This window comes from Vipera ursinii (assembly GCF_947247035.1).
Source record: "Vipera ursinii genome assembly, chromosome: 4".
Lineage (NCBI taxonomy): Eukaryota > Metazoa > Chordata > Lepidosauria > Squamata > Viperidae > Vipera > Vipera ursinii.
In genome coordinates, this window is record NC_139514.1 from 85,359,477 (window position 1) to 85,373,022 (window position 13,546).

At 36.2% G+C, this 13,546-nt stretch overlaps 1 protein-coding gene across 1 annotated transcript in view; it reads right to left on the reverse strand.

Annotated features, from left to right (window-relative positions):
- The window catches only part of AFF3 (ALF transcription elongation factor 3), a gene marked incomplete at both ends in the record, with an annotated part of 292,751 nt that overhangs the window by 221,221 nt on the left and 57,984 nt on the right, over positions 1-13,546 (reverse strand). Inside the window, 2 exons of the mRNA XM_083361292.1 lie at positions 9,719-10,510; positions 13,056-13,176. Of these exons, the coding sequence (XP_083217418.1) occupies positions 9,719-10,510; positions 13,056-13,176 (913 nt within the window). The remainder of the gene's footprint in view (positions 1-9,718; positions 10,511-13,055; positions 13,177-13,546) is intronic.

Genomic DNA, 13,546 nt, shown 5'->3' on the forward strand with positions numbered 1-13,546 from the left:
GGAAAAAGAAAAGGCTTTGATTTTGAATTTAGAGGATGTGAAGACTAAGGAGGCTATTAAACTGTTAAGAGGACAATTTGATAAATTAATGGCTGACCAAGTGGCAACCAATTTGCGGTTTGCCAGGCATAATACCTTTTGCAACGCTAACAAACCAGGTAGATGGTTAGCTTATAGATTGAGGAAAAAGCAAAGGGCTTCTAATATAGACAAAATTGAGCATAAAGGAAGGGTTGTGTTTCAACAGGACCTTATCAAGGATGCTTTTGTGGATTTTTATTCTAAATTATATGCTAAGGAGAAGATTAATGAAAAAGACATTGATATATATTTGGAGAATGCTAGCATCCCGGTTCTTACGCAAGTACAAAAAGAGGGGATTAATCAATTAATTACAGAAGAAGAAATTTTTACAGCAATTAAGGAATTGAAGGTGGATAAAGCACCAGGTACGGATGGTTTGTCTGCGGCTTATTACAAAAATTTACAATTAGAGATGATGAAACCATTAAAGGAACTGTTCCAGACATTCCAGAGGGGGGGAAAGGTGCCACCGTCTTGGAGAACAGCTTTTATTTCCTTGATTCTGAAGGAAGACCAAGATGCTACTCAAGTTAAAAATTATAGACCGATATCGCTTTTAAATACAGATTACAAGATATTTGCTAAGGTGTTGGCTAATAGACTGATGAGGGTTCTGCAACAGGTGATTCATGGGGACCAAACGGGGTTTATTAGTGGTAGGCAAATGAAAAATAATGTGAGGCATATAGTTGATGTGTTAGAGTTTTTGGAAAGGAACAACCAGATCCCTGCGGCGCTAATTTTTCTAGATGCTGAAAAAGCTTTTGATCAATTGAATTGGCAATTTTTGATGAAAGTTTTAGATAAAATGGATTTTGGGGAAAAGTTTTTACAACCGATTAGGGCATTATATCAAAAACAAACTGCCCGAATTATAGTTAATAATAGTCTGACAGAAGCATGTAATATTGATAAGGGCACAAGGCAAGGGTGTCCGTTATCACCCTTGTTATTTGTGTTAACATTAGAGATATTATTGGTTAAAATACGGAATTCGGAAAAAATTAAGGGTATACAAATTAGAGATCAGGATTATAGATTGAGAGCATTCGCAGATGATCTGGTTGTTACAGTGACCCAGCCAGAAAACTCTGTTGTGGACCTGATGGAGATAATAATACAATACGGGAAGGTTTCTGGATTTAAAGTTAATATACAGAAAACCAAAATTCTGGCCAAAAATATGACAGTTTCGCAAAAGGCTCTCTTAGAAGGATTAACTGGATTTGAGATTGTTAAAAGGGTTAAATATTTGGGGGTGCTTTTGTCGCCCTCTAATACAAAGTTATATAAAAATAATTATGAAAAACTATGGGGGAAAATTCAAAAAGAATTGGAGAGTTGGGAAAAATTGCAATTGTCTTTGTTGGGACGGATCGCAGCAGTGAAAATGAATGTCCTGCCTAAATTTTTATTTTTATTTCAAATGATACCGATTCTTAAGAAAGATTCTAATTTGGAGGAATGGCAGCGAGGTATCAATAAATTTGTTTGGGCAGGGAAAAGGCCACGAGTTAAACTTAAGATTATGCAGGATACTCGTGAGAGAGGTGGTCTTAAAATGCCCAATCTTAAACTATATTATGAAGCTGCTGCATTAGTAGGAATAAGTGATTGGATTAATTTGACACAAGAGAGATTATTAAATCTTGAGGGCCACGATTTGTTGTTTGGCTGGCATGCATATTTGTTGTATGACAAGAAGGTAGACAATGTGTTTAGAGTGCATATTCTAAGACAGGCATTGTTGAGAGTTTGGAAGAAGTATAGACATAAGCTAGATTGCAAGATACCACTGTGGGCAATTCCAAAACACGCAATAGAAAATATACATGCTGGTTTCAAACATGATGTGACTACGTACAAGGAGATTTTGAGCTTGGAAAGAAATGTCTGGTGTTTGAAATCATATAGCCTCTTGCGAGAAGAGAAGGTTGTTCAAACTTGGTTTCAATATATTCAGCTACGGGCCAGGTGGAAAGAAGACCAGAAAATTGGTTTTACAATGACTGATGAAAATTTGATAAAGCAAATTAGAAATCAGGGTCCAGCACATATCAAACGGATATATCTTGCATTGATAGAAATTGACTCAGAAACAGAGCTTGTTAAAGATTGTATGATTAAATGGGCCCAAAATATCCAAGAAGTTATTACAATGGATACGTGGGAAAGGATTTGGGTGAGGAACGTAAAATTTACACAAGCTCAAAATCTAAGAGAGAATTTTTACAAAATGTTTTATAGATGGCATTTAGATCCTAAAAAGCTTGCAAGTATGTATCCGAATTATCAGCCTAAATGTTGGAGGTGCGGTGACGAAGACGCAACATATTTTCACATATGGTGGACTTGTAAAAAGGGTAAGGCTTTTTGAATAAAAGTCTGGTGGAACATGCAGAAGATTTTTAAACAGAGGATAAAGTTTTGTCCGCAACTTTTTTTGTTGGGAATAATTACAGATGCTACAGTTGTGGACACTAAGTTGATGTTGAATTTAATTACGGCAGCAAGACTCTTAATAGGTCAGTATTGGAAGAAGGAGGAACTGCCGACTATAGAAGAATGGACTTTAAAGGTTTCTGACCTGGCAGAGATGGCAAAGATATCGGCCTATTTGAAAGATCATTCGCAAGAACGCTATATTATGGAGTGGAGAAAATGGATTGAGTATATCCAGAACAAATACGGGACTAAGAAGTTTCATGTAGCATTTGAATAAGTCTTCCTTTTTTCCCCTTTTTTTTAATATATATTTTTATATATTTTATATTAATAGTGTTTGTAGTTATCCTATATGAGCTAGAGAGTGATAGATTTTAGAGTTTACGGTTGTTAGCATATGGTTGTTTATGATTCTTTTTTTGTTGTTTTTTATACCTTGTACTTAGCTCTGGGAAGTTGGGGGGAGGGGGGGAGGGGTAAGGAGGGAGGGATAGGGGAGGGGTAGGGGGGTTTGGTAAAGATAAAATGTATGATAAAACTTTTCAATAAAAAAAAAAGCTGAAGGAAACTGTTCCAGAGAGCCAAATTCTCTTCAGGCAGCCAGGTTGCAGAGCACCAGAATGCATCGCAGCAATGGACCTTCAGTTGGCTCAAATTGAAGGAAATGCGATCCGTACAGGCTAATTCAAAAGTGGGAGGTTAAGAAGGGCCGAATGTGAACAGGTTGCCTAGCAACCTGCTTAAATAAACTTTCAGCTCCTGGTACAGGACGCCTTGCCTTTTTTTAAGCTGGGGAGTTGAAAAAAATGCTAAAAAGAAGGCAATAGAGTGCAATCAAGGAAAATGCATAAATATAGCCTGCAGACATTTAGAGAACCTTTATTTTTCATACACTGTTCAAATTTTGTTTTAATGCCATGGTGATACGCAATCAAATGTAGTCAGTCTCTCTTTTTTTAATCCCAAAGCATCTGTTCGTTAAATACAGAATAACAAAGTTTTGGATGATGGAATTATTTTTTAACTAAGGATAACTAATGATAACAGCTCTTAAATCTGTTATTTTGTTTTATTTTTGCACAAAAATTGTATAATTTGCATTTGCATTCATTTACAAATAGAATATGTTGTTAAAATGTAATGGTGTTGAAATAATTAGTGCACATATATACCTAAAACCAGTTTATTGCATTTGGCAATTGCACTAAAAAAATCTCATTGTCAACCAATATAATTAATTTAATTTGAAATCAAGTAAAAAATTGATTTAAATTATTTTATTAAAACAAATTAATGGCAATTTTTTTATAAGCAGTTGCCTCAAACAAAATGAAATTTAAATACATTGTGCATTGTGAATGCTTTCTATTGCATTCCTTAAATACCATACTTATTCTATCTTATCCCAAGAGACCTTAAGTATTTTTATGGTTATCAGTGTAACAGGAAGGTAAGAATGCTTTGGAAGCATAAGAACGTAATTGTGTTTCTAAATGTCCTATGGTCATACAAAGGTATAGTGCATTACAGAGGAATCTGATTTGTGATGTGTGCCATGTGTTCAAGTAATGTAGCTTGAAAAATAATGGCAGTTGCATATATACATATGGCATGGTGGTTTCCTCAGTCAGCAAATTATGAAGCCCACCACACCTCATAGAACTACAATATGCTACTGAGGTGCTCATCTGGATATTATAGTATGAATAATATTTACCTTAGAACATTAGCATACTTGAACAAAACAACTGGAGTCATTTGAGATTTTATAGGCTTTTTAACTCAAGCTATCAGACTTCACACAAGGACATGACTCAATTAATTTAGAATCCTTTTTGCACACAAATATAAAACCATATATAAAACAGATGAAAGGCCCTTTGCAATGCAAAAAATGGATGTCAAACTGTTCGCCCATGGGCCAGATGTGTCACAATGAAACCATGCCCACCCCATTGCCAGCAATGGGGAAAAAGTGCAATACATAGTGTGATGTCACATGATGTCACGAGTTTGACATGCCTGCACTAGATAGTTGAATAAATAAATTCTAGACCATGGAGGGAAGTGTGTAGTGGGGTGCCCCAGGGCTCTGTTCTGGGCCCAGTGCTCTTCAACATCTTCATCAATGATTTGGACGAGGGGATAGATGGGGAACTCATCAAATTTGCAGACGACACCAAGCTGGCAGGAATAGTCACACTCCAGAAGACAGGCTTAAGATACAGGATGATATGGACAGACTTGAACACTGGGCACTATCTAACAAAATGAAATTCAATGGTGAAAAAAGTAAGGTTCCACATTTAGGCAAGAAAAACCAAATGTACAGGTATAGTATAGGGGGTACCTTGCTCAATAGTAGTCAGTGCTTTTTTTGTAAAAGAAAAAGGTGCCGGAACTCACACATGTCATACAACCCGCCTTGCCTAACCTACAAGGTTCCATCCAAAAAAGGTGCCAGAACTCCGTTCTGAGCATTCTATGAGAAAAAAAGCCCCGATAGTAGTAACTGTGAGAGGGATCTCGGAGTCCTAATGGACAATCACTTAAATATGAGCCAGCAATGTGCTGCAGCTGCCAAAAAAGCCAACACAGTGCTAGGCTGCATTCACAGAGGGATAGAATCAAGATCACATGAAGTATTAATACCACTTTACGATGCCTTGGTAAGGCCACACTTGGCATACTGCATCCAGTTTTGGTCACCACAATATAAAAAAGATGTTGAGACTCTGGAAAGAGTACAGAGAAGAGCAACAAAGATGATTAGGGGACTGGAGGCTAAAACATATAAGGAATGGCTGCTGGAATTGGGTATGTCTAGTTTAATGAAGAGAAGGACTGGGGTGACATGATAGCAGTGTTCCAATATCTCAGGGGCTGCCACAAAGAAAAGGAGGTCAAGCTATTCTCCAAAGCTCCCGAAGGCAGGACAAGAAGTAACAGATGGAAACTAATCAACGAGAGAAGCAACCTAGAACTAAGGAGAAACTTGCTGACTGTTAGAGCAATTAACCAGTGGAACAACCTGCCTCCAGAAGCTGTGAATGCTCCAACACTGGAAGTTTTTAAGAAGAGACTGGACAGCCATTTGTCTGAAATGGTATAGGGTTTCCTACCTGAGCAGGGGGTTGGACTAGATGACCTCCAAGGTCCCTTCCAACTTTACTATTGTGATTGTGATTATGATTAATTGATTTAAAGCAACTATTCCAGACTCTGCCCAACTTTTCCAACATCTCATCACCTATTCTTAAAGTAGAATTCCACAAATAATTTATTACACTGGCATCAAAACCAGTAGGGCCAAATATATTTAACTGCTCATAAATCAAGAAACAACATTTTTTAACTATATATTGATCCAAGAAATTGCAAAGAACTTAATGGAAAGAAGTACAGATAGTCCTCGTCTTACCACCATTCATTGAACAACAGTTCAAAAATGCAACAGTGCTGAATGGACAACCTGTGCACAGAGTTAAAGTTGTTGCAGAATTAAAGTTGTTAATCACGTAATTTAAATTTGAGTGCTTAGCAGCCTGCCCACATTTATGTTTATGGGGCATTTTAACTTCCCCCACATGCCTATCTGCCCCCATCTATGACCTTTTGGCCCTCTGCTGCCTTGCTGCCACTGACCTTCACTATCTTCTTGCCTTGACTACTGACCAGGCTTAGCTGCTAGGCCAGGCTGGGCTTTGTGGAGTAAAAAAAGCAACCAAAAGCTATCAGAAAACACACAGACACAGTGCAGAAAATAACATGCTGACAAGAAAATCTAGTCTGACACAAAGGATATGTGACGGGCGATCCCCAGGGGGAGGGCGTTCTCTGTGGGCGCGCCTGTCCTATGGAATCAACTGCCAACGGAACTCCGGACTGCCCCCGACCTTCGTTCATTTCGCCGGGACCTAAAAACCTGGCTCTTTGAGCTATCTGGTCTGGACTGAAGGGTTTTAATGTTTTTAAATTGTGATTTTAATTTTTGGGGGCTAGACTTTAATTTTATTTTAATTTTAATTTTATATTGTATTGTTTTTAAATTTTGCCTTGTAAACCACCCTGAGTCCTTTGGGAGTAGGGCGGCATATAAACCGAATTAATAATAATAATAATAATAATAATAATTTCAGTGAGTAACCTGATGGAGCTTTTCATATAGTGTCCAATTTCTCATTCCCTTTCTTTATTAGTACATTTACTTTTTATAATTCTAGGATCCATCATTTCAGTCATAAGCTCCTTGATCCTACTAATATAAATCTAGAACAGGGGTGTCAAACTCGCAACATCACATGACGTGTCACGACATATCTCAACTTTTTTGCCATTACCGGCAATGTGGTGGGCGCAGTTTCGCTATGATGCATCCGGCCTGAGGGCTGGCAGTTTGACACCCCGATCTAGAATAATTAAGCTGCAGCATTAAATAGTCAATCATATGGTCCCAATATAGTGTAATTTAACCTGACACAATTGTTCAGAATCCCCCAAAGTACCCACTAATTTAACACAATATAATGTTCTTCCGAAACATGTTATAACTTTTTAGTCATTTAAAAAAATGTCAATTTACACCAAACTAAGGTGTGGAAGTTGGGGAAATCACAAAACGTGTGCTTATATGCTACAACTTCTAACTGCATACCGCAGCTTTTTAAGCTTTAAATTACTGCTTTAGATTTAAGTATTTGTTTGCTTGTTTGTTCAATTTATATGACTGTCCATTTCAACAAGCACATTTTAACTTCAGATTTGAAGGCAAATCTGTTCTGAGTTGTATCTGAAGGATACATGTACAGGTACAACAAGTGGGTTTTTTTCTTGGACTGCACTGCAGCTGAAAAGAACTCTCACACAATCTTGGGAAAAGATGCAACTCTTTCAAGGTATCTGAGTACCTTCACATTATCCAAGGGATCTTCTGACATATCCTGTTGACAGTGTATATGTCTGATTTTTTTACTCCAAACCTTGAATCTTGGTTTGTTATTCTATCTATAACTGTATCAGAACTTGGAGATAAATGAGAACAAATGTGGTAACAGCAAATAATTTTAAATAAAAATACTGGAAAGCAGATCTTCTCTACTGTATTACCTTTTTTCCTCCCTATTCGGTACATTATTGTAATAATATATTTTGTAAGCTGCTTACAGTAAAATCCTACATGAGAAACAGCAACACTTGAATTGAGAGACTATAACTTATACTGAGAAGTAGGATAATTTTTGAAAGGTGGAGGATATTTGTATGCATTCTGATTAATACTGATGAAAATGACTCAAAAAATCAAATCTTCAATGAACATCTCAAAAATTAATTTAATGAAATATACTTGCTATATTTAATATATAAGCATATTTCATTACATTAATTTTTGGAAATTGTTATGATTAATTTTATATCACTCTACCAAGAACCTTCTAAAACTTCTAAAACGGGTTAGATTCAAGGTGTTGGTAATGACTTACAAAGCCCTACATGGCATGGGTCCGGATTACCTACGGCAACACCTGAGGCCGGCGTCAACCTCCCTCCGTCCAGTGCGCTCCCACAGAGAGGGCCACCTCAGGGTGCCTCTGATCAAAGAATGTCGATTGGTGGCCCCTAGGGGGAGGGCGTTCTCTGTGGGCGCGCCAGACCTGTGGAACCGCTTGCCGGTCGAGCTCCGGATGGCCCCCGACCTTCGCTCCTTCCGGCGGGATCTAAAAACTTATTTATTTGAGCAATCTGGCCTGGTTTGATAGGTTAAGGGTTCGGTTTTTAACATGGTTTTAATTACTGTTTATATTGGGCATAATATTTAATTGTTTTTTTAACTTTTGTACTTCGTTTTTAATATTTATTGCCCTGTACACCGCCCTGAGTCCTTCGGGAGAAGGGCGGTATAAAAATTTAATAAATATAAATATATATATATATAAATATTAACAATATTAAATACAAGATAGATCTGTAGAGGAAATCAACCTTCCCTGCAAATTTAAAAATAATGTCCTGTGACTTGTATTCAAATGTATTTCCTGTGATTCACTGTACTGAAGTCAACTTCATGAACTGAAGACAAATCAGGTTCTGGAGATAAAAGGTGCAGAAATAACTATATTTTTAAAAGTTTACTATTTAAGATCAGATTTAAAGCAATATTATGACGGCTCAACATGCTTAAACCTAGGAGACTGGAAACTACAGCTAATGCCTTAGCAGATGTACTTAGAATAAATAAGGGTATTGAGCAATCACAGGTTGTGTTTGCCATACTAAATTATGTTTTTCCTGGCAAAAACAGAACTTTAACTATTGAAATAAAAAATAATAGATTATAGGCTTGGAGAAATACTGTTTGCAATACTTGTATATGCATACATTGTGTACAACACTTGAAAGGATATACATACACTATGAGTAGAAAGATCATAGCTTAATACTATCCTTACTATGTAGAATTCCTCCTGACCAAGCTGTCTGGATATCTGGCTTCTGAAAAAGACCAGCAAATAATTTTTAACTTGCTATTTTCATCATAGCTGCCTGGCAGCTATAAGACTTTGGGCTTCCTAGAATATCCTTGAATAGTGTCATAACATTTGATGATGCATTTTGGCTGTGTGATTTCATTCAATTTAGAAGTATTCTTTGGAGAAATGGATTTTTAAAAATTAACCTAGTTTTTACCTAGGTCAGTTCATATTTTGCTCTTTCTTATTGCTTCTTTCAGCAGTGAGCTCCCAGCAATCTATTCAAAGGCCAAGGGAAGTCCTCAAATAGGAAGATATTACCCATTTCTAATGTACCGGTAAATCCTTGCTAGCTCTATATACAGTAGTTCCATTTTTAAAAAAAATCAATTCACTAAAAGTCATTTACCAGAAACTCTTGAAAGGAGTTGTCAGAGACATCTTTTCACAGAAATATGAATAGTTGAACAATTGAACAGTTGAAAACACATACTGAATGAAGTTATCTCATCACTAAGCAATAAGTAGAGTTCTATTACCGGTATATCAAAATACTGACTATAGTGTATGTTTGCCACTTACAGTATGAGTCATAAAACTCTGGAAATGCAATTCAAAACATTTTTCCTGAAAGTAAAAGGCTACATGGCATATCACCCTAAATATTTGAAAAGAGATTCTTTATTGGTTTGTTATGAAAGGTGCATCATCATTAAACTTACCGCTTCTTCTTTGGACATGCCACACTTCGTTACTTTTGACTTGATCCTAGCCGATTCATTTTTAACAGAAGACATCTCTCTGTATGAGGTGCAGAACATGCTGGTTTCATCCGGCACCTTTAAGCTTGGAGATTTATCAGGAGCCTGATCTTGACCATCCATTGGTCTCACATAAGCTGTTGGTTTCTGCTGAATTATATTTGGTTTTGAAGCAAGTGCGAGATGGAAATTTTGTACACAGTGTCCCTTGCTATGCATAGCTGGTCTTTCTTGAGCCTGGACTCCAGTCTCTGTGGCACAGCTCAACTTTGACTGTTGTTGTGTTTGAATGTTCTCTACAAATAAGGATGGTAAAGGACCTTGAATAGTACTGGATGAAGATGGTGGTGAAGGACTGTGTACATAATATATAATCTTTTCCAAGCTGCTCTTTTGGTTAGCTATTTTGAAATCATTACTCTGTGAATCTGGCAATCCATGCCTATGTTTGCCTCCCCTCTGCTGATTCTCTAAGGAACGCCCAGATTTCTGCCAACCCATTGCACTCTTGTTTAGCTGTCCAGACAGTGTCACTGGCAAAGACTGAGGACTGCAAATAGTAGTATGAATATGAGTCATTGTTTCAGCAGCAAAGTGCTCCTCCATTTTGTTCACAGATCCTTGTGACATACAGACCTTTTGAACACCAACAAGCTGGCTTTGATTGGAGTGATCAGTCAACAATTCTTTCATTTCATCATAGTTACCAAGTGTATTCTGGATACGACTAGACAGTTCATCCCCTTTATTTGTCTGTAAAGGAAATAATCAAAATAAATAAAAAGTCAAGAAATAACGTCACTGAAAATTATGAATGTGCAATAATTTTGTAGTGTAGGATTGATGATTTAAAAAATAAATGTTATTGAGTATCTAATAATTCTATTTATTCTGAATGCGGGTAAGCATTAGACAGAAAACATATAGCAAAGGTTAAGTAAGTCACATAGATCTATTGCCCTACAAAATCATAGTATTTATGTATTTGTAAATAAATTCAAACTCTACAAAACAATGTAACACCAGTCACACTATATATTTATTCAGATTAGTTAAATACCTACAATCTGTATGTCTCTACAATTTGTGACTTTTTCCTTTTAGATGTTCTGCAAACTCAGCTCTTTTGGTTAATTTATGATTCAAGATATTGTGCAACCCACAATGCAGATTAATTACATATGTTCTGAAAACATAATGTAACTTTCCAGTTCAAAGGAATCCTAGCTCAGGTAAATATGTTTCTTTGTAATTCTTCATTATTCAATAAATAAATAAATAAATAAATAAATAAATAAATAAATAAATAAATAAATAAATAAATAAATAAATAAATATACTTTAAATATATAAGTAGTAAAGTATTTATTACATAAGCATCCTTACTGACCTGCCTATTTTATAGATGCCCTTTCTTTAGCTAAATGTAAAGGCAAAGGTTTCCCCTGTCCAGTTATATCTGACTCTAGGGGGCGGTGCTGAACTCCATTTCTTAACTGAGGGAGGCAGCATTATCCAAAGACACTTCCATGGTCATATGCTATACACTAAGACACACAGAATGTTGTTACCTTCTCACTGAAAAGGTATTTATTTATCTACTCGCATTTGCATGTGAACTACTAAATGGGCAGGAGCTGGGGCAAGTAACGGGAGGTCACCCTGTTGCATAGCACTTGGATCTGGAACTTGTGCTGCCAGCTTTCCAGCTGACAAGCTCAGTGTCTTTAACCGCCTATTAGCTCTGTATAATACCTCTTAAGAAGCAGCTTCTATTGCTGTGGTGTAGAAACCTATGGGACAGGGCTGTCAAACTGCCGGCCAGTGGGCCAGATGTATCATAGTGAAACCGCGCCCACCCCATTGCCGGCAATGCAAAAAAAGTCATGATACGTTGCGACACGTCATGTGATGTTACGATTTTGACACCCCTGCTATAGGAGAAAAGGAAACTAGAAGAAGTTGTACTCATAGCATTAATTAGCACTGTGGGATGAGATCAAGGCATAGGGAAATACAGATTCAAAGCAGTGTAGGGACAAAGGCATGCTTGTCTTTATTTGGTTAAGGAAAACATTTCATTATTCCATGCAAAAGTACATGAATAAACAATAACCTATTCTGAATAAAAATGTGCGGTGGATGATAACATAATCCTGCAAAAAACAAGAATGATGTTAGGTTCTTAAAAAACAGGTTAACAGCTCTCTATATGACCAGATTGAATCTGCATAGTTTGTCAATTTATCTGAAAGGTTTACATTATAAGGAGAGGAAAGATATTGACTAGGCACTATACAAGTGTAATCTCATTTTAAAACAGCTTATTTTTTTAAATGTACAGGTAGTTCTCAATTTATGACCACTCATTTAATGGTTTGAAGATATAGTAGCCTCAGAAAAAGTTATTTATGATCTATTTTCAAAATTGCAATTATGGCAACACCCCCATGAGCAGATGATTACAATTTGGATACTTGGTAAATGTCTCACATTTACAATGGTTGTAGTGTCTTACACTCACGATTGTGGTTTATGACCTTTGCGGCTAGCTTCTGACAAGCAAAGTCAACTGGTGAAGATGGATTTGTTTAATAATCAACAATTTAATTTGTTTAAATTTTGGTCCCAAGTATGGTTGTAAGTTGAGGAGTACCTGTAGCTGAATATAATACTGCCCTAATGATCTTCTATTCCAAACAACATGCACCTAAACTTAACTAATCATCATCATAAGTGCATGCTTTATGAAGTCAGTTCATTATTTGAAACTATAGAAACTTATCTACAATAACCTATTTCTACAGATCAATTAAAATAAAAACATAAAACAATTAATGCAGTTGGTTTTACTGGATCAAATTATTTGATTTTGATTTACACTGTTCAAAAGAATTAAGACAGCAGTCACTCTCACAAGTGGCTTTGTGAGATGGATGGCAATGTAAAACAAATTAATTAGTAAATTTTTAAAAAATTAACCACGAGATCAGTGAGATACTGTCAATCTTGATCCATTCAAGAATTAATGCAGGGGGCAAGGAAGGTGACCTTGATAGAAATATTTAGGAACCTTTACCTAGGCAAAAGGAGTTGAAATGATTTTAGGTCACAGAAAACTGCATAACATTTGGAACTGATAAGGCAGATGAATCAATGCAACTTGGAAGGCATCATGAACAAAAATGGGCAAATATTAAACTCCTTTGCCTTATAAAAGTTATATCTAATCTATTTCACTATTTCATAAATAAGTCAATCTAACAGATGGGAAGGATATAAAGTATACAGTACATACCTTGTATGGTTCACTGAAGAGAGAATAACTGGTATTAAATATGCGATCTTCATGCTGGGTCTCCTGATTTCTCCTTTCCCATTCTTTTCTGCGTAGCATATTTCTGTCAAGATCATAGACACTAAACCAAAGAAAAGAACAAAAACAAATCAAATTTGGTGGCAGTACTTAAGTGCAAACCAAGACCCCCAAAAATGATAAAGTTAACAAGATGACCTCAAAAAATGCCAGTTTGATCAAGGGATTTAATATACAGTATAATAAGGAAGGAAGAAAAGCTTATTATTGTTTTAGACTAGATATACCTACATAAAACACTCCCAATAAATTCCAAATAAGAATGCTACAATTGTCATATGCATTAGTCCTACCTCCCAAAGTTAACATAAGGGGGCAAACTGCTGAAAATAGAAAGCAGTATCTGATAATTCTGTATCTCATCTTCAAGTTTTTGTCCACAAAAGGTGATAAATATAAAATCATGAAGGTGA